The sequence below is a fragment of the Thunnus maccoyii genome, chromosome 1 (genome assembly GCF_910596095.1).
Source record: "Thunnus maccoyii chromosome 1, fThuMac1.1, whole genome shotgun sequence".
Classification (NCBI taxonomy): domain Eukaryota; kingdom Metazoa; phylum Chordata; class Actinopteri; order Scombriformes; family Scombridae; genus Thunnus; species Thunnus maccoyii.
Genome location: NC_056533.1, coordinates 37,489,921 through 37,515,161, shown reverse-complemented (window position 1 = coordinate 37,515,161; position 25,241 = coordinate 37,489,921). Strand labels below are relative to the sequence as shown.

At 40.2% G+C, this 25,241-nt stretch overlaps 1 protein-coding gene across 2 annotated transcripts in view; it reads left to right on the top strand.

Moving 5' to 3' along the window:
- LOC121894790 (SH3 and multiple ankyrin repeat domains protein 2-like) overlaps nucleotides 1–25,241 on the top strand; it is a 253,666-nt gene that overhangs the window by 158,230 nt on the left and 70,195 nt on the right. For both annotated transcript variants that reach the window (XM_042407673.1, XM_042407742.1), the window contains 2 exons: nucleotides 12,648–12,787; nucleotides 14,774–14,887. In XM_042407673.1, coding sequence (XP_042263607.1) covers nucleotides 12,648–12,787; nucleotides 14,774–14,887 — 254 coding nt within the window. The remainder of the gene's footprint in view (nucleotides 1–12,647; nucleotides 12,788–14,773; nucleotides 14,888–25,241) is intronic.

The window sequence follows — 25,241 nt, the reverse complement described above, 5'->3', positions numbered from 1 at the left end:
TTCAAATGTTCACTTTTTTTTTTAGCACTTTGAGGACTTCTTGTCCATTTTTGGCTTAAAAGTTAAGATTGAAAGTTCAGCTTTGACCTTGGCGTGATACGACTGAAAGCTCCAGAGCAGCTACTAAATGGACCTTGCAGTGAGTTTACAAGCTAATAGCAGTTCTGGAGCTTTCGGATATATTTTTCACCTTGTTAAAATGGTCAGAAAAATGGAAATTTGAACATGTGAGATTGTTTTATTAGTGATCAGCTGTCTGAGGTCACTTTAATATGATCAGAGTTTATCTACAGTATGTTGTAAGATTTTTAAGATTCAGATTTTTAAGAAGTGTGGTGCTCATGTGTACAGTAGATGCTGCATAATGACATAATGACTCTATAGAGGACATCTAGGTTACGACTCTTACTGAGACCTATTTACTCAACTCCTGAGGCACCACGGACCGAAAATTACCCTCATTTTTAAATCCCGTGAACCATTAAATGCAAGAATCGTTCAAAAATGATCTTTAAACTATAATTCATATTTAACAAATGCGGCTCACAAGACGTTTCAGTGGGAAAGACCTCGCTATAATCCAGATAAGACGGCGGGATCATGCTGTCGATCACCGTCCGTTTCCTGTGAGTGTGAACTTAAGCCATCGGAGCTCTTCAGGCTCTTCCGCCCTGCTGCCCTTTAAAGCTCCTGATTCCATCGTTTTCACTCATAGCTTCTGCTTCTGCTGCTCCTCATCGTTCTTTCCTACCCATAATCCCACCCCCCCCCCCCACCTCTTCATCCAACCTCCGCCCACACACACATGACAACGTCTCTGTGGCATCCCCCCCTTTCTCCCACTTGACATGTCATTTGTTAGAATGCAGCACACATGCACATATGAGCCCACACTCGCTCACACACACACTTATACACACACACACTTATACACACACACACACACACAAACAAGCACACAGTGACAGCTGTCAGTCAGGCTGCGGGTGTCATGGCAACAGCTTCTCAGTTAGATGTGGTGAGAAATGAGATGTGTCCAGTGTCAGGATAGACCAGCGCTGTTTAGCTAAACATTGTTGTCACAAGGCTCCAGCATAAATTATCATCAAATCTGAAATATACAGCGCAGGACTGCAGGGTTTCTGGCTGTAATTCGACTTTTAACAGTGAAAAAATGTGTTGATGATCTGCTGAAAACAGGATCTAGGCTGACAAATCCAGATATCATGCGTGCATATATACAGTGTGACTCACAAATCACGTAGGTCTGCAAAAAATTCAAGGGGAAAAATTACAAACAAGATAAGATTACACCACAGAGAAGATTTCCTCTGTGAGTTTTATGAGATTATTAAATTCCCTGGATAGATTTGATTTGATTCTCTCCTAAAACAATATAACACACGTGTCCAAATATACACAAATCACAGATAACCAAGACAAAAAAAAACACAGATCCAATGCAGCGTGGATCATGGACAAAATAAAATGAATTTGAACAATATTTTATGTAAAAATGAAGCATAAAAACTAATATTTCCATTGAGTATCTTGAGATAGTAGGATGAGGCAGAGTTAGCGGACCTCTTGTTTCTTAAAGCTGCAGGTAACTATCTATTTATTATAACAATGGATCAAGTTACTCTGTGTAATGTAAAAAGTTTTAACCAGTTTTAGCCCCACAGTTCTTCTCTCATCGACCTAGTTTCCAGCAGTAACAGGCAACTGTTTTCATCAAAAAGCTTTAAAATCAATTAAATAGATAAATAAACCCATTGTACACTACCTGTCCATCACCAAACAGCACAAGGACAGTGTTAGCAACTAGCTGGACTAGCTCAGGAGGACCTCAAGAGTTAGTTGAGGCCAAAACAAAGCTAAAAGAGGGAATATTGGACTTACATTCACCAGAGAGCCTGAAACGCAACCACAGATGGATGCTAATGGTGCTCTGTGACTGGCAGCTGTTTGGTCATTTGCCAAATATCCTTATAATGTGATAGTATGTCAGTGTTGTGTTCATAGTTTGTCTATAAGTTAATGCAGCTTTAAAAACGTTGCCAAAACTGCACAGATTACATTCACTGTGATTTTCTTTCAGGATTAATAAAATATCTCCGTCTATCTTTACACCTGGCTGAGATCCAATCGCAACGTGACCCAGACCACCTCCAGATGTGTTTTTTCCTGATCCAGACACAGATTGCATGTTAATACCAGGTGTAAACGGGGTCATAGTCTCTCTCTCTCTCTCTCTCTCTCTCTCTCTCTGTCTTTCTGTCATCTTCTCATTTTCTGTGCAGACATGCTGTTGTGGCTTTTGGGTGAAATGAACAATGTAAAAAAAAAAAAAAAAAAAAAAAAAAATGTAACTGTTGATTGTGCTGTGTTTGTGTCTGCACTGTAATGTCATATCTCTCTCTACCTCCACCGTCTCTCTCTCTCTCTTCCTCTCTCTCTCCTTGTCTCGGGTGATCATCCAATAATAGCACAAATTATGCACAGCTGGTATTAATCAACGCTGTCTAATTAGCACCTCAAAGCCACCTGGGTAATTGCCAAAAAAAAAAAAAAAAAAAAAGCATGAGAGAAAACATGTCTGACGGTTCCTCCGTCTCCATCCATGCCATAAGTTGTCATGTTCGGTTACCCAGGTCTGAAACTAATCTATAATCGATTAATCTGTCAATTATTTACTCAATTATAATTGATTAGTCATTTAGTCTATGAGTATATTTGTCCACAACCCAAAAGATATTCAGTTTACTGTCATAGAGACTAAAGAAACAACATATTCACATTTCAAAAGCTGGACACAGAGAATTTATTTTTTCTTTAAATATAACTTAAAATACTCTGTGATTAATTTTCTGTCGATCAATTAATCGACTGATTGTTGAAGCTAAAGTCTCACCTGAGTTTTTAGTGCTCAATACTTTCAAAGTATCACTTTCTACATCAGTTCACTAATCACTGGGAGCTTGGACTCATATGTTTAAAAGAATGGAGGTTGAAAGATGTGGGCAATGCTTTTGAGTTGCATTATGGGAAATGTAGAATCCAGTGTTTTTAGAGATCAACTCAAACCTGCAACTAAAAGTCAGGATATTTCTGCTTCTTCTGCACCAGTTCTGACCTTTCTTTTGTTAATCTTTCTCTTTTAATAATAATAATAATAATACATTTTATTCATAGCACGTTTTTCGAGCTACTCAAAAATGCTTTACACAGAAGTAGAAAGACAAAAAAATCTATATATAAAACACGCTAAAAGCAAGAGAACACACTAAAAGTACATTAAGTACCAAAGGGGACATTAAACATTAAAATCAGCTCTAAAAAGGTGAGTTTTGAGTAGTTTTTTGAATTGTGAATTGTATGGAAGTGCAGTAATAAACTGCCAGAGTTCCACTTTAATATAAATATTGTCAAGTATTGAACATCAAAAGCTAAAATTTAAGTTTTTGAGTTATTTTAACTGTGTCCCACTAAGTGTTCACTAAGTTAAAGGCAATATTTATTAGACCTGCAACAATTAGTCGATAAATCGATTAGTTGATTGAAAGAAAATGAATCCGCAACTATTTTGATATTTGATTAATCATTTTGAGTCATTTTTCAAGCAAAAATACCAACCATGTCCTGGTTTCAGCCCCTCAAATGTAATAATTTGTTGGTTTTCTGTGTCATATATGATAGTAAATTGAATATCTGAGGGTTTTGGACTGTTAGTCAGACAAAAAAAGCAAATCAAAGGCATCAACATGGGCTCTGAGAAACTGAGAATGCCATTTTTTCACATTTCATTGATTAAACGATTAATCATTTAATCAGCACCTTAATCAATAATAAAAATAACGGTTAGTTGCAGCCTTAAGTCTATTTCAGTGTGAAGTAAAGTATAAGTGGAGCAGATGCATGAGGGTTATATAATGGCCACATCTGTAAAAATAGATCTGGTTTATTTCTTTTTGGGACTGTTTTGTTATTGGTTCAAGATTCAGGACACTTTAATGTTTGTCACAAAGTAACAGAAATTTCTCTTTGACACGGCTCAATCAAAGACAAAAGGTGGACAAACGTAAAAAAAAAATAACAAAGTAGAAACAGTTTTCTTCTTCTTTTGGCTGCTCTCGTTAGGGGTCACCACAGCAGATCATCATTTCCATCTCTTCCTGTCATCTGCATCTTCCTCTGTCATGCCAACTTCCTGCATGTCTTCCCTCACTGTATCCATAAATTTCCTCTTTTCCTCTTGCCTGGAAGCACCTTCTCCCGATACAACCAGCATCTCTCCTCCGCACATGTCCAAACCATCTCAATCTCGCCTCTCTTTTTGTCTCCAAACCATCCAACCTATGCTGACCCTCTAATATACTCATTCCTACTCCTGTCCATCCTCGTCATTCCCAATGAAAATCTCAGCATCCTCAACTCCTCAACTATAGATCACAACATCATCCGTGAACATCATAGTCCACGGAGACTCCTGCCTGATCTCGTCGGTCAACCTGTCCATCACCGTTGCAAACAAGAGCCGATTCTTCACGTAATCTCACCTCCATCTTGAACCCATCCATCACTCCGACCTCACCGCTGTCACGCTGCCTTCATACATATCCTGCACCACTCTTACACTCTCCTGACTTCCTCGTACAATACCACAATGCAACTCCATCTGACCTTCTCTATTCTTCTCCATCAACGTTCTCAGATCTCATCGCATCTGGCATGAAAGCAGACTAATCATCACCTCTCCTCTCAACCTAGCTTCCACTACTCTTTCCCATAACTTCATAACTGCTGTTGCTGATCAACTTTATACGTCTTTAGTTCCTACAGCTCTGCACATCACCCTTCTTCTCCATTCCTCAGGCATCCTCTCACTTTCCAAGATTGTGTTAAACAATCCAGTTAAGAAGTCCACTGCCATTTCTCCTAAACATCTCCATGCCTTCACAGGTATGTCATCTGGACCAACCGCCTATCATCCTCTATAGGGGTTTCAAATCAGGTTATATTAAGATGTTCACACCAAACGCTGAGACCAGAGAGATGAGCAGACGACCAACGGGAGTTTATTTCATTACACACGAACATACAAAACTCAGAACATCACCAATGCAGCTCCTCTTCAACTTCACACCCACATCTATTTATACCAAAAGCGGACGTGACTTCGTGCCCATGTTTTTGGCACTTTCGTAAGAAAAATCAATCAATCAATCAATCAATCTTTATTTATATAGCGCCATATCACAACAGAAGTCATCTCAAGGCACTTTTCACATAGAGCAGGTCAAGACCGTACTCTTTAATTTACAGAGACCCAACAATTCCCCCATGAGCAAGCACTTGGCGACAGCGGTAAGGAAAAACTCCCCTTTAACGGGTAGAAACCTCAAGCAGACCCCGGCTCTTGGTGGGCGGCCATCTGCTTTGACCGGTTGGGTTGAGAGAGAGAAAGAGAGAGGGAAAGGGGGAGGGGGGACAGAAGAAAAACAATGACAACAACAAACAACAACAAGCACAAGCAGCAACAGCCAGGGAAGGATGCCATCAGGACTGTGAAGGACCGCGAAGGTTCGGCCCGGGAGTCAGGTTTTTCTGTGAGATGAGAAAGCACAAAAAACTCCGGGGAAGAAGCAAAGTTAGTGACATGCATTGATGTTACATGAATGCATACAGATGGAGAGGAGGAGGAGGAGAGAGGAGCTCAGTGCATCATGGGAAGTCCCCCAGTAGTCTAGGCCTATAGCAGCATAACTAAGGGCTGATCCAAGGCGAGCCTGGTCGGCCCTAACTATAAGCTTTATCAAAAAGGAAAGTTTTAAGCCTACTCTTAAACATAGAGAGGGTGTCTGCACCCCGGACTGAATCCGGTAGATGGTTCCATAGAAGAGGAGCCTGATAGCTGAAGGCTCTGCCTCCCATTCTACTTTTAAAGACTGTAGGGACCACCAGTAAGCCTGCATACTGGGAGCGCAGTGTTCTAGTGGGATAATACGGTATTATGAGCTCTTCAAGATATGATGGTGCCTGACCATTAAGGGCTTTGTAAGTTAGGAGAAGGATTTTAAATTCTATTCTAGATTTTACAGGAAGCCAATGTAGTGAAGCTAAAATGGGAGAAATGTGGTCTCTTTTTCTAGTTTTAGTCAATACACGTGCAGCTGCGTTCTGGACCAGCTGGAGAGTCTTTAGAGACTTGTTAGGGCAGCCTGATAATAAGGAATTGCAATAATCCAGCCTAGAAGTAACAAATGCGTGAACTAGTTTTTCTGCATCTTTTAGGGACAGGATGTGCCTGATTTTTGTGATATTACGTAAGTGAAAAAAGGCAGTCCTTGAAATTTGATTTATGTGGGAGTTAAAGGACATATCCTGATCAAAGATAACTCCCAGATTCCTTACGGTGGTGCTGGAGGCCAGGGTAATGCCATCCAGAATAGCTTTATCATTAGATAATGTGTTTCTAAGGTGTTTAGGGCCAAGCACAATAACTTCAGTTTTATCTGAATTTAGTAGTAGAAAATTGCAGGTCATCCAGGTCTTTATGTCGTTAAGGCATGTTTGGAGTTTGTTTAACTGATTGGGTTCATCTGGCTTCATTGATAAATATAATTGGGTATCGTCTGCGTAACAATGAAAATTTATGGAGTGTTTCCTAATAATATTACCTAAAGGAAGCATATATAAGGTGAATAGAATTGGTCCAAGTACAGAACCTTGTGGAACTCCGTGTCTAACTTTTGCCTTCACGGAGGATTCATCATTCACATGTACAAAATGAAATCGGTCTGATAAATAGGACTTAAACCAGGTTAATGCAGTTCCTTTAATGCCAATTAAATGTTCCAGTCTCTGCAAAAGGATTTGATGGTCGCGTATTGTATCATTTCCGGTTGCCGACTGTGTATACTGATAGCGTTGTTGCTGCTCTCATCTCAGTTGATTTTCCTATATATATCACATTACTGTTGATTAATATCTGCTGTATATTTAAACTTTCGCTAGTTTTACACAAGCACTCTCAGCGCTTTTCTCTTAACGACTTTTCTCGCTAATCGCACAAGTTGTTAGTCACTTTAGCTCTGCAGCTAGCACTAGCAGCTAACTCAAACTAAGCAGTTAGCGATGGCTTCTCTCTCTCCCTCTCGTTCTCCTGCTCTCTCTTGCTCGGTGTGCCAAATGTTCAGTTACTCCTCTGCCTCCTTTAGTGATAGTGATAAGTGTAATAAGTGTAGTCTATTTGCAGCACTGGAGGCAAGGCTTAGTGAATTGGAAGCGCGGCTCCGCACCATGGAAAAACAATCAGCTGCTAATATAGTTAGCCAGCCCCTAGTATCCGGTGCGGGCCGACCTAGCGTAGCTCCCACTCCCCCGGTAGCTCCCGAGCAGCCGGGAAGCCAGGGCGGCTGGGTGACTGTCCGAAGGAAGCATAGCCCTAAGCAGAAGCCCACGGTTCACCACCAACCAGTTCATGTTTCTAACAGGTTCTCCCCACTCAGCGACACACCCGCTGAGAAACAAACTCTGATTATTGGCAGCTCCATAGTCAGAAACGTGAAGTTAGCGACACCAGCAGCTATAGTTAAATGTATTCCTGGGGCCAGAGCGGGCGACATTGAGTCAAATTTAAAACTGCTGGCTAAGAATAAGCGTAAATATGGTACGATCGTCATCCATGTCGGCGGCAACGACTCCCGATTACGCCAATCAGAAGTCACCAAAATTAATGTTGAGTCGGTGTGTACATTTGCTAAAACAATGTCGGACTCCGTAATTTTCTCTGGACCGCTGCCTAATCTGACCAGTGATGACATGTATAGCCGCATGTCACAATTCAACCGCTGGCTGTCGAGGTGGTGTCCAGCAAACGATGTGGGCTTCATAGATAATTGGCAGACTTTCTGGGGAAGACCTGGTCTGATTAGGAGAGACGGCATACATCCCACTTTGGATGGAGCTGCTCTGATATCCAGAAATATGGCCAAGTTTATTAGTAAACCAAAACCGTGACAACCCAGAGTTGAGACCAGGAGGCAGAGCTGCAGTCCTACACGCTTCTCTGCGCTTCCATTAGAGCAGTTACCCACCCAAAACCACATAGAGACTGTGTCTGTCCCCCGACCACATAAATCAATTAAATCCAAAGTATATAAAAGAAGAGTCATTCATGAAAATCTAGTAAAAATTAAAACCACCGCTGCAATAGTACAACAAAATAAGATAATTAAATGTGGACTCTTGAACATTAGATCTCTTTCATCTAAAGCAGTTTTAGTAAACGATTTAATTTCAGATCATCGTATTGATTTATTTTGTCTCACTGAAACCTGGCTGTGTCATGAAGAATATGTCAGCCTTAATGAATCCACTCCCCCCAGTCATATTAATACTCATATTCCTCGAGACACTGGCCGAGGAGGAGGAGTTGCAGCCATTTTCAACTCAAGCCTAATCATCAACCCTAGACCTAAATTTAATTATAACTCATTCGAAAGCCTTGTTCTTAGTCTCTCCCAGCCAACCTGGAAAACTTTACAGCCAGTTCTATTTGTTATAGTGTATCGTCCTCCTGGCCCGTACTCTGAATTCCTATCTGAATTCTCAGAGTTTTTGTCGTATTTAGTCCTTAGTACAGATAAAGTAATTATAGTAGGTGATTTTAATATTCATGTGGACGTTGATAGTGACAGTCTCAGCACTGCATTTCTCTCATTATTAGACTCAATTGGCTTCTCTCAGTGTGTAAATAATCCCACTCACCGTCTTAACCACACCCTAGACCTTGTTCTAACTTATGGGATTGAAATTGAACATTTAATAATTTTTCCACAAAATCCTATTTTATCAGATCATTTTTTAATAACTTTTGAATTCCTATAACTGGATTACACACCATTAGATAAAAATGCACGTCAGCACGCCACTGGACCCAAGTCCAAGTGATCATTAATCAAAATGATCACTTGGACTTGGGTCCAGTGGGTGTAGATGTCTCTGCACCATTTGGACATTTCTTAATTTCTGCTGTGTGTGTGGTGTACTTTGCTCCCCCCTTTCTTAATATTTCCAGGTGTCTCCTGTTTATCTGGTGGCCTAATGCTTTTTAGATGGGTCAATGACCGGCGTAGGTCAAGCTGATCTGGTTAAAGTTTTGTTTTCCCAGAGATTGTAACCAGGACTTTCGAAAACAACTCCTTTAAAGGAGGTTGTTTTCACCTATCCATTAGCGTTGTGCAACCCTTACTGTTTTGTGTATTACTATTCCACACACTCATCATATTTTCACTTCTACACCTCTTCATAGCTGCCCTCACTACCTCCTTGCTAATCCACCACACTTCCTGATTCACTATCCCCACATCATCCAACCTCAACGTTCTACCTTCCACCTTCTCAACACCTTCTCCTCGCCAGTCAGCACATTTCCATCTCTGTCCTTCATCACCATCACCTGCTGCACATCCCTCCCAGCTCAGTCCCTCTTGTCTAGCCAAACCGTAAAACAGTGAAGTCGATCCAATTACTTTACTGGCCTGATTGGTTTCTTGAGAATATATGTCGTAGCGTAGTTTCGTCTTGTCCCAGTAACAAGAAGTTGGAGAACTTTCATGTAATGCTTGTGCTATAATGTGTGACGGTGAAATAAAACAAACATGGGTATCAGTAGTTGAGTAGATGAGGCTGGTATAAGCCACAGGGCGTCTCCATTTAGGGTTCAAATGATGTCTAAAAATAGAAATCTACTGTAACATCAGAAGATGAGGTGTTCCCACAATATGTGTGCTGTAGGGGTTGTGTAGTCAAACAAAAATCAAACATTTTACCTGATAACAGTGAGTGTTTCCACAGCTTTTCTCTATATTCTCTGCACTGAGAACTAGAATAACACGAATACTGTGAAAACCTTGTTTTCCAGAATTAACATCCTAAATACTCAGAATAAAATAATTGTCACGCTAAAAGGTTAAATGATGAACCAGTAGTGGAAAGGTTCAAATCCTTATCAAGCTCCAGAAATACACTGGACTCATACCTAAAATTATTCCAATACGAATGAGGCCAACCCAAACTGTGATGCAATCACAAAGTGAAAAGGTTGTCCGGAATTACACCGAACGGTTGTATAACACAAGACATCAGCCGTCAACCGGAGCGGTCACCAGAGCTTTTTAAGTGCTGTGTTTGAATACTATAGTATTATGACTCTCAGTGGTACGCGGAGTATTTCTAGCTGCTCAGAGTGCACAGTTGCAGTTTTGTCCGTGGCTTTCCTTTGGAAAATGTGCGAGCAGTCGCACTAGGTATTGAATGGGGTTAGCTCTCCAAAGGCCCGTGAAGGTTTGAGGAGGAGCGCATTCTACAGGACAAGGTGACCCACTTACTTGAAAAAACCATTTCCTTCCTCTCTCTCTCTCAATCCCTCGCTCCAGCACTCCATTTCCTTCTTTCTCTTTAATCTCCTAGTTTTTCCTTCGCCGCAGTTTGTCTCTCTGTATTACTCTGATGTACATGTGCAAGACGCCAAAAACGAGAACATGGTCAAAAAACTTGATGATATCTGTTAATTTAATCTTGTATAAAAGACAGATGTTCACAGTTGTTTTCTGGCCTGATCTCAAATGCTGTCGTTGTAGCTTAATTTCATATTTGACAGTCTGACAGTGTTTAATGTTTGTGCATCCATTTAGATATTTGAAGTCATCTAACATTTCAGACATATTTACAAAAATATTTTACATATTTATTTATGTGCAATATGTCTTTAAGTCCCTGCAAGGTTTTATTAAACCAAATTCTAACTGCAAACTAGCTGCTAATACAAAAAAAAAAAAAACAAGAACATTATTTTATCATCAAAAGCAAATACTTACAATTTTGCTCGTAAAAACCTCATAAAAACCTCATAAAAACTAGAGTACATGCCTCTAATGGTGTATACTCTAGTTTCCCATTCTGTCATAGCATGTGTTGTTATGAAGGTTGACCACTAAGTGGCGCTATATTATCACATCAGGTACATTAACCAGCACCACCGTCGTCTATCTCAGCTGCAGGGATGGATGAGTGATTGCTGGAGATCCAAATTCTACCCACAAACATATAAATGCAACCAGAATCCATCTACTGCATTAATATATAACAACCACAGAATTAAAATGCGCATCCATATATATACCACACTTTTATATTTTTGTCTTCTCCACAAAGTCACGGGTATCTCTCTGTGCGGTCTTAAGAGTGTCGGGTCTCCTACCCAGAAGCCACTGCAGCTCTGTGGGTCACAGGCAGCCCATATTCTGCCCCACTTACTACTGCAGGACACGTGCCTGCTGGCCTCTGAATATCTCCTCTGCATAATTGGTTTGTGTGTGTGTGTGTGTGTGTGTGTGCTTGCATGTGTGTGTGTGTGTGTGAGTATCCATATGCATGAATTCAGTGTGTCAGTGGTTGTAATGTGTGTGTATGTTCAGGTTGTGGACAACATGCCTATAATGGCTGCTGCTGTTAATGCTAATTTGGTTGAAGCTCGTAATGTTCTTCTCTTCTTCTTCTTCCTTTTTGAAAGACTTTTTCAGAGACTGGAGTGATTTTTTTTTATTCAACCTTTTGAGCAGGTAGTTTGAAGTGTTGTTAACTTCTCAACCTTCAATGTTTCTCTCTGATTTTCTCCTATAGTGGCTTTAAAGTTAGACAAAAAAAAACCTTTTTCTACACAAGCATGACAATGTCACACATGTATTTTCTTTGACTGCTTGTTCTCAAGATTCTTTACAGAAATTTTGTGGTAATTTCTAGTTAATTATAAAGATGTTTTTTTTTATTGTACCATTAAATCAAGTTTTGTCGAGGTAATCAGATGTTTAATGGTTCAGTTTTAGGACATTTTACAGAGAGGGAGGTGCAGAAAAAAAGTGTTAGGTTGGTTTAGACGGTAAGTGCTCACTCATTATATTTAAGTTCATAGGTGGTTGTTAATTTGCAAAAAGTCTTAATAAATTAGACCCTTAACAATTCTTTTACAGACAGAAATACTCAGTTTTCAGTGTGTAGTTTTGTGTAGAAATGTCTTAAGAGTTAACAATTAAACAGCAGCTACATTTAGGAAATTATTGGAAAAAATGTTCCGGTAATTAGTAGGAAAATAAGGAATCTGAAAAATAAAGTGTTACAGAAATTGTTGATAGAAACTCATTATAGAGTTTAGAATATATCATTTGACACACAAAACTACACACTGGAAACTAAGTAATTTTCTGGTTGTTAAAGAATTAAGAGTCTACTTATTAAACATTTTTTTGCAAATTAACAACTATGTATGAGCCCAAATTAATGACTAAACACTTTTTTCTGTTTTTTCTTAATCATAAGTACCAAATTGCACCAGCCTTTCTGCAAAATGTCAGAATAAATTAATCATTAAATACCTGAAAATCACTCAAATGAAGGGAATATGGAATATGTTTATCGCCTCAAGATTTGCAGAGTTTGTAAGTGATGCAACAGCAGGACTTCATCGGCGGCACCAAACTGCCATTTCCTGCAGGACTATCAAATTATGTGTTTCTGTTATCGTGCCCACTACATGTAAACTTGATTTTCACCTCCAGTCCTAACAACCTTTCTGTCTCCGTCAGTCCCAGCAGTCACGGCGAGACAGTAGGCACCAGGAGGAAGCTGTACAGCGCGGTTCCCGGGAGACATTTCGTGGTGGTTCGTCCTTACACCGCCCAGGCCGAGGGTGAGATCAACCTCTACAAGAGCGACAGGGTCAAAGGTGAGACTTTGGTTGCTTTGTTTTACTTGTTTTTACATCGCTGAGTTGGTTGATAGCAGCCAGTTCCAGCTTTGTGTTAATTGAGGATCAGTAAATCAGAAAAAATGCACACAGCGCACACCCAGACCTCGTGACCTCACTGAGAGAGAAACTTAATTTTGGAGGATGAATGATGATGAATACTGAAATCAAAAAAAAAAAGAGACACTGATTCATTGCAGCCTTCATTTCATAATTGTGTCTGAAAGTGAGACAACTGGAAATCAAACAGCAAATTAGCATATCTGATGAAAATGACTCCCTAGGCTCCACAGAGTCTAAATACAGATGCTACAGAGGAAGAACATCCTCCTCATCTGCAGACTTTAAATGTGCACAATTTCAGATACATTCTGCGGCTTTGATGAATGGATACAAAATATATTATTTCCCAAGCAATCAAGGAGGATTGCATGTTAAAACATTTACGTGAAGCCACTGTTAATGTTTGTATTGGAGGACATGAGCACACCATTAACACCAGCATGTTAGCTAATCCTCAACAGGGATACTGTCATTTAAGATAAAATCATCCCACATCTGCATTTACAGTCTGTATTACTTTTATAATTTCTGTCTGGAGCCACGTGAAGATTATTACTGAGCCATATTTATCTTTATGGAGCTTTGCCTCATCATTATTAATCACTGGCCTCGCTGACAAATATAAACCATCAACCAGAGCCAGTCGGTAATGTAACGATACAGGCTTCATGGTTCATCACACTCACTATGTTTTTGATCTTAACCCTTTCTGATCCACTGGTGGGAATTTTGCAAAAATGTGTCTAAAATGAGTTCTGGGTTTGCATATTTATTTATTTAGTGTTTATTTGTACAGGAGCAAGTATACAGCATTCATAGCCTAGCATAGTCAAGCTAGTTCACTAACTGAGACCACGCCAAGAACGTTAGATTTCAATAGTTTAATTGAGACAATGAAAGAGAGCTGATATGTTGATGGATGGGTTGGAGAACTTGATGAAGTGATTAGGGATGGAGGGATGAAATGACGGGGGGAGGAAAGGGGTGAGGTGTGAGGAACATAGAATGGAGGGTTGAGGGTCGACGATGGATGTATGATATTGTCGACTGGATGACGGACAACTGGCGGCGATGGGAAGGTAGGAGGGAACGGGGGGGAGAAGGTCAAGACTCTGAGTCGGGGAGCTGTCTCTCCAGTCCATCGCCTGGATAGAGCCCCCCTGTTCCTGTGTTAAAACGGAGGAGAGAGGATGGTTGATGAAAAGAGAGGGTTAGGGTGACAGATAAGGTGTGCCTAAATACTCTGTTGTGCAGAAGTAGGACGTGTACTTGGCGTGGTCTCTGTTCCTGAACTTTGTTTATAAATCTATAAACTTCATTTAGCGATGCCCTTACTGAGATGAGCCTTTAAAATACATAAAACTCAACAATCAAATACAGACAATGATACAATAGAAATATCAAAAAACGACAAGTACCAGATCACTCATGACTACGTAACTGATCCCTTTTTAAAAACTGTTTTAATCTGAGTTTAAAATGATTCCAGTCATGATCTATTTTGAGTTTTGTGTTGAAGGAGTTCCACATGTTGAACAGAGAAAGCTGTTTGTCCGACTGATGATTTACGAAAGAGAACCAGTAGAACTGTAAGGTCACTGGATGACATTTAACTGCAACCTCTAACAAATTTGAAAGTCAGATTTAGCTTATAATGCGACACATTTATCAGCTCCATGATGAATATTGTCTTTTCCTTGAGTTGCAATATTTTAAACCCCTGACAGCTTCTCATGTTTATATTCTGGTCTGTTTATTGGCAGCCTCAGTGTTGATGTGTCGTAGGAGACCTTTGCCTTAATGTTGTCATACTTACTCTCTGAGGACGCTCTGTTCTTTCATCTTGCGCTGTTAAACTGATGTCATTTTTCTCTCCGTTGTCACTCTCTCCCCTCGGTCCAGTTCTGAGCATCGGAGAGGGGGGTTTCTGGGAGGGCAGCGCCCGCGGCCAGGTGGGCTGGTTTCCAGCAGACTGTGTGGAGGAGATCCCGGCCAAGGCCACCGAGGAGAGGAGCTGTAAGTCTAATCACTTGGGGGCCGGGTGGCGGGTAGAGGTAGGACATAGACTTATATAGGACACGGACTGTTTGCAATCACCCAGTTTTTTTAGGAAGAGAGGAGGGGGATACAAAGAACAGAAGCTACGCGGCTACATGCTGCAGGTTCCTGAGGCAGCGTAACAGCACGTGGCTCCTTTTTTCTCCAGTGCATGAGCTGCATGTGTCTCTGTCTGCTTGTCTCCCGGTCTCTTTCTGTCTCCCCAGGCTGTGGTGCACAAAGCTAAGTGCTACATTGCCCTGCTAACTCAGCTGTGCTCTGATTTCCTCTGGGTGGAAACTAATGAACTTATCACGCTATGCTCCTTCCCCTGTAAACATCAACATTTTTCCTTGTCCTTGCATTCTCTCTTCGTGCCGTGCTCGTAGTGAGTGCCGTCAGTATGTCTAGGTTTTAGAAAAGGTCCATCGTACTTCAGTCTGTCCTACTCTGTCCTTGTTCCATTATCTTTTTCATCCTCTGTTATCCTCTTCTCTGACAGTGTTTAATCACTGACATTATCACAAAGCACAGTGTTGCTGGAGTCAACTCCCCACACCCACCCGCTCTCTTAGTCTTCCCTGCATGAGGAGTAAGTCAGCGATGATAGAGGCAGATGGGGAGCAACTTGTTCTTCTCTCTCTGGCCATTTGCCTTCTTCTGGGTGGCTTATTTTAAAGTCTAACCCAAGGCCATTGGCGCAGGGAGCTTCTCACACTGTCCCACATCCAAATCGCCCCCAGGTCTGCCTGCAAAGAAAGCCTGTCAGAAAATGGGAGCACAGTATGGTGGCTCGCAAAGACCCATTCAGAGGCAGCCTTGGCCAAAGCCAAGGGCCTGACATGTGCGTGTGTGTGTGTGTGTGTGTGCTGCAATTACATTGGCCTGCATGAAGCCTAGCAGTTGTGGTTGATTGGAGGAATAACAGGCATCTGAGTAAGATTTTTGTCAAAATAATTACCATTTGACTGTCAGGTAGAGCATAAGCTTCAGTTCAGCTTTCATCCTTCTTTTAACCATCTGTCCATCATCCATGAATCATCCATCTTTCCTCTTTTATCTCTTTTTTATCTCTAGTACGGCACATAATTATCTTTGAAGGAGTAGGTTAACATTTTGGAAAATACACTTACATGTTTTCTTACCGAGAGTTAGATGAGAAGTTTTAAGAAGCATTAAAAGCACACTCCACCAACGATCACAATGGACAGTTTAAAAAAGTCTTTTTTATTCCATACATTCTTCTTCCATGTCAAAACCTACATTACCCATAACGCAACTCCACTTGATTCACTCAGCTGTGGGTGTTATGCTAGTAGCGGCTAATGTAGCCTGGAGCTGCTAGCCCTCAGCAGAGATGAGGAGCTACAGAGGTCTGCTAACCTCACTTCTTTCTAACTCCACACCCCCAGATTATTTTTCACTTGTCAAACTTGTAGACTAACCCTAACCCTAACCCTAACCCCAACCCCAACCTCTAACCCTAACCCCAACCCCAACCCCTAACCCCAACCCCTAACCCTAACCCCTAACCCTAACCCTAACTCTAACTCTAACCACAACCCCTAACCCTAATCCCAACCCCTAACCCTAACTCTAACTCTAACCACAACCCCTAACCCTAATCCCAACCCCTAACCCTAACCCCAACCCCTAACCCCTAACCATAACCCTAACTCTAACCACAACCCCTAACCCTAACCCTAACCTCAACCCCTAACCCTAACCCCAACCCCAACCCCTAACCCTAACCCCAACCCCTAACCCTAACCCTAACCCCTAACCCTAATCCTAACCCTAACCCCAAACCCTAACCCCAACCCCTAACCCCAACCCCTAACCCCTAACCCTAATCCTAACCCTAACCCTAACCCCAAACCCTAACCCCAACCCCTAACCCTAACCCTAACCCTAACTCTAACCCCAACCCCTAACCCCAACCCCTAACCCCTAACCCCAAACCCTAACCCTAACCCCAACCCTAACCCCAACCCCTAACCCTAACCCCAAACCCTAACACCAACCCCTAACCCCAACCCCTAACCCTAACCCCAACCCCTAACCCCAACCCCAAACCGTAACCCCAAACCCTAACCCTAACCCCAACCGACGTTGACTCAAGTGACATCACTTGATGCAATTTATCAGATTTCACACAGCTCCCTCTGAAGACATGAAATGCTTTATATTACTTTTTACACATGTGCAGTAGCGCTCCCAAACACCTGAAACACATGCTGATGTGTAAACTCGGTGGAATTCCCCTTTATGTACAGAGTTGGATTTAGGAGACGATTAGCTTAGCTTAGCATAAAGACAAGCAGGAGGAAACAGCTAGACTGGGTCTCTAAAAAGTTTTAAAAAATTATAAAAATTAAAAAAAGAATATCAACACCTGTAAAGCTAATTAACAGGTTGTATTTCATTTTTTTAATCTGTATAGTAGTGAGGTAAGACTAACCTTTTACAGAAAATATTCTAAATATATCCAAAGCACTCGTGTGCGATTAAAATAAACCATTTGTTGAGGTAATTATTTAATACCTACATCATTATTTATTCATCAAGAATGGAACCGTTTAGTCCCACAACACATCTACTGTATGCTGCAGTGCATAGCACCTGATTATGTATTAAAATGGGGGAAGCAAACTCGGAAAGATACATAATTTGTGGGTGGGTCTGTTGTTTTGTTTGTTGGGACAAATTTCCTGCATTTCTACACCACTCAACCTCTTGGATTAAGTCAAGAAACAGCCGCCTGCACTAGTCTAGATTAATCAGATTGAGGATGATATGAAAACCAAGAATGCATCAGAACAGTGTATAATTGGGTGGATCAGCGCAGGAAATGGTGATCATGATGAGAGATCATTACACAGAGTGATGCATCATCATATTTAAAAATAATTTCCTCCAAATTCTGACTAATTCTGACTAAAACTGATACTAAAGCAAAGTAGTCTGCAGAAGTCTAAACGAGTTACTTCCACCGCTGAACATTTGACTGAGGAAAGGCTCCTCTCTGTCTGTTGGACTGAACCAACTCAAAGGGTGGTCTGAAAACATCAGATTTTTTTATTACTTGTTTTTGTCAGTTGCTGAAAATAGAAAAATGATCATTGATATAGGCTGCTTAAATATAATCACCTGATTGCAGGGACTGTATGATGATTAGGTTGTTTTTTTTAAAAAAAAAACAAAAAGTGGGGGAGCAAAACCATAACTTTGCTCCCCCTAATTGAATAATGAGGATGCATCCTGTTTCCTCAATTTGAATGTAATGAAATATAACTGCTCAAGGTGGAGATAGCATAAATCATTTTGACCTTTAACACTCACCAACTACAGTCTGGGAAAAAAGTTTCTCAGAGAACTGAGCTTCCAAAAGTGAATCCCAAAACATACATAAAACATACTTGTATACTTATTAAGCCTCTCCATCATTAACCAGGCGTCCTGCTCAGTCACCTAACAAAAAACACCAATTTCTAGAAACATCTTCATCCCTTTTTTGGACAATTTAGAAGTATTTTTCACCTTCATCAGGCATTTGATAACTTTTCTGATCATCTTATCGGATCATGTCTGTGAGAGAATGCAAGAAGTAATTAATATTCCCGATCCTGATCTGTCTTGAGCTTCTCTCTGATTTACTGTAAATACTATGAAATGTTTCTCGCAGTTCGAGGAGGGATAATCAAGTCAAACACTAACCCATCAGCTCAATCATGAGTATTCATCTAGTGGATTTAACAATGTTACTGTCTAATTATACTGTGTGTTTACAACTGGTATTTAATCAGAAGTGGCTGGTCTTACAGAAAGATTATGAGTGGAATAAAAAAACAGCCTTAGAATTAATTATTATTATTATTATTAATTAAAGTCTAAAATACTTAATATTTACATTCAAAGTTACTGCAGGTGCATCATATATTTTCTCTCTTGGATATGTGAAGTGTGCAACTTATCAGGGGTTTGCATCTTACCTTTTCATCCCCTTGACCAACACACACACACACACACACACACACACACACGCTGATTTAACTTAAACACCTTTAGCTCCTAATCCTTCTAATTCAATAGATGTGATGCAGCAGGATTAAGCCCTGCTTAGACATGCTTTGTTAGGGTTCACGTTTGGACCCTTGAGAGCCCTTGAGAAGAGTAAACTTGCAGCCCACACACACACACACTGAAACACACACTGAAACACACACACATAGCTCAGTGGTTAAGCAGGTATAGTAATGTCAAGGGGCACCAGCTTCTCTAAGACCAGAAAGCAAGAACTGCAGATTTAGGTGAAAGCTTTTCTGTGTGTAACTGAGCTGAGATTGATCCCTCAACTTCACTCAATGAACAAAAAAAGTGGACTATTACACAACAACAATACCTGTGTGTCCATTCAAGTATTTTTATGCAGTTAATGATATACAATGAATTAGAGAAGGAAAAGGAAAAGATCAATAACCTTTTTTAGCATTGCAAAACACGACTCAATATGGCTCATAATTGAATATAAATTACTGTAGAAGAACAAACACAGGAGCACAGTCAGCTGTTTACATCCTCTGATCACAGATTATCATCATTGGCAGGTTGAGGCTGGTTATGAGGGACATTCATCACTTAACCCGTCTCACACGAGGATGCTTGAATATGTGAATATCATCAGCAAAAAACATGTAAAGTTTTGCCACAGAAACGTTTCCTGATGTTTTCTGGAAACAAAATCCTTTTCAGACAGTTTTTCACGCCGCAGTGACAGAGCAGAGGATGAAATACATCCTAGTGATTATTGAGTATGACTGTTATTGAGTGTTGTGCCAATAATGTTAGACTAAATTACTAAATAATATCAGTTAGCTTAGCATAATGAGATATTTCCCCCCAAACTGAACGAATACTACTAAAAAACACATATTTCTCCAGATATGCAGATAGAAATAAAACAGAAAGTCACATCTACACAAAGCATCGGCAGTTAAGTTTATTTTATCTTTTGACCCCTAAAACTGTTATTTTTTGAAGTTACGTCACACAACAGTGACTTCCTTTTTGATGTTTCCTAGCAACCGACTTATAATAAACTATATATAGCACTTTTACAAACACATTACAAAACAAAACATATTTAAAACACAGAGAGATTAAAACAAACTAAAACCATAAAAAAATAAACACATTATTATTCATATTAAACACAAAGGGAGTAAAACAAAATTAAAAATCGACAATAAAAACAAATTAAGTCAAGTAAAATCAGCAGGCAGCTCAGGTAAAGTCAGGAAATGTTTTCTGATAAAAGAAAGTTTTAAGAAGAGACTTGAAAGGAGAAACTGACTCAGACAGTCTGATTTCGTCGGGCAGGTCGTTCAGAGCCGCAGGGCCTCGATGGCAAAGACTCCTCTTCAGTTTTCAGCCTGAAGAAGAGACAGAAGACGTCTGCCTGAGGATCTCAAACTACACAAAGGTTCATAGAGGTTTAAAAGGTGTGAAATATAATTTGAAGCCTTGAAGATAATCAATAAGATCTTTAAATCAATCCTAAAACAAACAGGGAGCTGATGTAAAGAGGTTAAAACAGGTGTGATGTGATCGTGTCTTTTATTTGTGGTTAAAGTCTGACAGCTGAGTTCTGTTCAGTCTGCAGTCGTTCAAAGTTTGTTGATTAAGACGAGAGAAAACACTGTTGCAATAATAATCAAGGTGCAAGGAGATAAAAGTATGTACAACAGTTTCTGCATCTCTAAAATTTAAAATAGATTTTATTTTTCCTACTGGAGATAAAACATTTATTAAGTTTTAGTGATGGATTTCTGTCCTGAGTATTTGGTTATGCAGCCGTGGTGCTTTGCTTCAGCAAATCATAATTTAAATATTTCAAGACTGTAAATGGTAACTATGAGACGAGTAAAATCAGACAATCACATTTTAAATGACACTAGATATTTAGTATTAATTTGCAGCACTTTTTAATGATGATGATGAGGGACTACTCAAGTTATTTTATATCAATCAATCAATCAATCAATTTTTATTTATATAGTGCATCATGGGAAGTCCCCCAGCAGTCTAGGCCTATAGCAGCATAAGGGCTGATCCAAGGCGAGCCTGGTCGGTTCTAACTATAAGCTTTATCAAAAAGGAAAGTTTTAAGCCTACTCTTAAACATAGAGAGGGTGTCTGCACCCCGGACCGAATCTGGAAGATGGGGAATGAATGTATGTTTGTACCAAATTCTATGGGAATCCGTACAATAGTTTTGTGATTTTAAATTAAAAAACTTCACAGTGGCGCTAGAGGAAAAGTCAGTCGGCTTCATCCTCTGCTGACGATGAAAGTCTGCAATCCATCTCATGGTTGTTGAGATATTTCAGGTTGAACCAAAGTGTTGGACTAAAAACAGGCTGATATCAATAGAGCCATGAGCGCTAGCATAGCTAAAAGTCACTAAATTAAGTAAATATGATAAACATTGATAAAAATCAACAGAAAAAATGGATAAGACATACTGTAGATAAAGATTGTGCTGATTACAGAAAAATACAACAATCTGAGCAAAACAAAACTTGTAAGACAACAAAACAGTACGGAGCCATCCATTACAATCCTATCGATATCCTATAGTTCAGGTAATGACGTCGTATCCGAATGAGGACGGACTGACTAATGTCCCATTTGGCAACGGTTGCTTGTTGCGTCAATTCCTCCGTCTCATTCTCGCATTTCTCCCTCACGCCGTAAGGTGAGATACGAGTGAAGGAGGAGGCGGAGGAGAGGGGAAAAAAAATAAAGACCTGGAAGAAACTCAGAGAGGGCCAGATGCCTGACAGGATCCACTACTCCTCACACACACACACACACACACACACACACACACACACACACACACACATACGCTTACAGCATAAACAGCTGACAGAACAAAGACACAAATACAGATGCAATGTAGCGTGCATATTTTCACACATATTAATACTTTATGTTCACATTCAGTTATGCATACGCACACACACACGCACACACACCATGCATGCACCATCTCTATTGATCTGTGACCATAGAAACCAGCTGGCTGCAGTCAGACAGCAGTTGCTATGGAGTGTGACTGTGTTGTGCATATACTATTCTCTCTTCATTCCTCTTTTTTTTCTTTCTTTTTACACACATTAACTCTGTTTCGTTTCCCGTCTTTCCTCTTTAAAAACAAAACAAAAACACAGAGCTGTAACCCATTTCTCTCTCTCTCTCTCTGTGTGTCGGTCGATGATCTACTCCCAGCCACATCCTCCCTCCTCCAATCTGACACTGTGGATGTAGAATCGGGGTGGGGGGGGGGGGGAAAAAAAAAAATGTTCCTGCAAAGATGACAAGATCTAAGCCGGATCAGAGGAGATGGAGTTTCTGTGAAAGTGTGACAGCTGGTGTGAGAGAGTATGTGAAGGAAGGAAAGAGAGGGAGAGAAAAGAGGGGGGAGGATGGGATGAAGAGGACAAATAGATGAGACAGGAGGAATCTTCACTCTGGAGGTCATGTGTGTGTGTGTGCTTAGATACACTAATTTTTACAAATTTAGATTTTTTTTAACACTGTTCCCTTAAATCTATGAAAATCTGTGTTCTGAATGTTATTGAACTTCCTCCTTTAGTGAAATTGTAAACAAAAGTTAAACGAGACAGAAGAGAAGCTTTAGACAGAGCCAATGATTGTGTTCAGCTTAATGATACCAACATTTCATATTAAATGTGTTTTGCTTCTGCTTTTATCATCTGCACGTCCACAATGTTACAAACATCTTTTGGTGTTGTAGGGTTAAAGGTCAAGTCTCTTATTTCTCCATCCATTAGCCAATATTGCCACCCTCTGGATCTTTGTTTAAACACTCGCTTTCTTTCTCAATTTATATTGATTCATTTCAAATAGGCGTCACACTGTGAGCCAAAATGTAAACATTCATATCTGTCTGTTGTACACCTTGTCCATGTTTATCACTGATTGTCCATCCATGTCAGAGTATGTGTTTATATGTGTTTACAGTACAGTTTTTACTGTAGATTTCAAATTTACATAAAATCATCTGAATTTTGAAGGAACTCAGTGAAAAACAGTAGTTTTACCAAAGATCTGCCAGTAATGACAGAGATCGTGTGTCCAGTGACTTTCAAGGTCTTGCTGGATCATACTAAAGGATTTAAAGCAGTAATATGAATGTTTTGATGAACCCAAAGAGAATTATCACAAACTCTGCGATTCTCCTCAACCAAACAGTGTTTTAGCATCTTTCAGCTCATTGTTTTTGTTTTATTGTTATCAAGCAACAGCAGGTGGCTGTTTTCAGCTAAAAAGCTCCGTTAACCCACTAAATGCTGCCAGTCGAGCACCAAGTTAGCGACTAGCTGGTGGACAAACCAGAGCTAAAAGAAGGGTGAATATTGGACTTGGACTGCTTGTGTAAATAGGGAAATGTTTGCTAACATGTTTGCTAACAACTTTTTAAGAAGACAGACAATATGTCAAATGTTGCCCCCAAGTGGCCAATAAGATCAATTAATTAATTAAGTTCAAGGAAAAACAAGATTCCTGTAATATGACACAATTGAGCTGGATCAATACATTATATAATTTTAAATGTATCCAATGGGCAGGTCTGGCTTTTGTGAAGGAATGATACATTTAGTTCTCACCTGAAACCTAAAAGGACAAACAGTATATTAATGTTCACCTGGCGCCCCGGGGCAAAGGCTGAAGTAATGTTTATATTCTTATAGCTCAGCAGCATCTCTAAGGAGGAAATCTTGGGGTGATTGGTGGGAGTTTGACACTGGAGACAGCTGTTCATTTCTTGTTTCCTTCCAACAGTCAAAACTGTTTTATTTCATCCACCACCATCTCTCTAAATGGTAAATGACTGTATTTATAAAGCGTTTTGTCCAAAGTGCTTTACAATTTGCCTTTCAATCTCCCCTTCACACACACACACACACACACACACACACTCATACACACTGATGACAACAAGCTGCTATTCAAGGTGCTTGTCTGACTGTCTGGAGGAATTTTGGGGTTCATACATGTGGACAGAAGGAACTATTGATCAAACTCTGTGATTAGTGGACTACCTGCTGATCCACAGCCGCTCCGAACCTCTTAACCAAGTCGTTTTTATACCCAAGCATATCCATATCTTAACCATAGTGGTAGGAGATCAGAAATCATTTTTGTAATGGTCATGTGCTTTATGGATGGCATTTAAAAATGACGTCATCCTGCCGTTAGGGTCCTCAGATCACAATATGTTCATCTGGGCAGTGACAAACACATATTTTTTGTTGGACATTACACATTATTACTGTCCAAAGCAAGGAGACAACCTATTAAGTAAACACTTCTTGATTTAACCCCATTTACTGTACCATGAATGGATGGAGACATTTGTTTGAACATGTAGTTATATGATCTGTATTTTATGTTGACTAGAAGACAGATCTGTTCCTGCTGTTCACGTTCTCAGGAGCAATTTCTGAAAGTGTTGAATGGCAGCATCAATGATTTCCTTTTCTGTCTTCCTTTGAGCTCTAAGAGATACTTGTTGTACATTCACTGTTGTGAAAATTTTCCATCGTTGCTCAAGAACCACACAGAGACATAAAGAAAGCATTAAACATTGTTACTTGTTGAAGCGGTTGTAGACACTGTACAATCCATCACACCATCAGTAACAATTATACAGATGTCCAAACACAAACAAAAATACAATTATCTTGTATTTTTGGAGAGAAAGCATGTTGTTCACCTGACCCTTTTTCTAAAGATTGTGAACCCAAACTAGACAGCTTTATGCCTCTCCGGAAGAAAAGCTAAAAACATTCTGGTCCCTAAATGGACACTTCCACAAACTGTTACACCTTCTTACAAACAAGTATGGTCATACGATCCAACAGAGACCTCATGGTCAATCAATAACTTCAAACATGGACATGTTTTAGGGTTAGGGTAACCCCTAACCCTAACCCCTAACCCCTAACCCTAACCCTAACCCCTAACCCTAACCCTAACCCCTAACCCCTAACCCCTAACCCCTAACCCTAACCCTAACCCTAACCCTAATCCTAACCCTAACCCTAACCCCTAACCCTAACCCTAACCCCTAACCCTTAAACTTTAGCTTGTCTACGTACCTCATGATCCACACCGCAACACAACAGCAACTGATTTCAACCTCACACTTCACCCAACCCCAACCTCATAGGGGGCACCCAGAGTCCAAACTGTAGGCCAGTGCAACGGAACCCCCAGTCGGACACTGAACCCCAACCCTAAC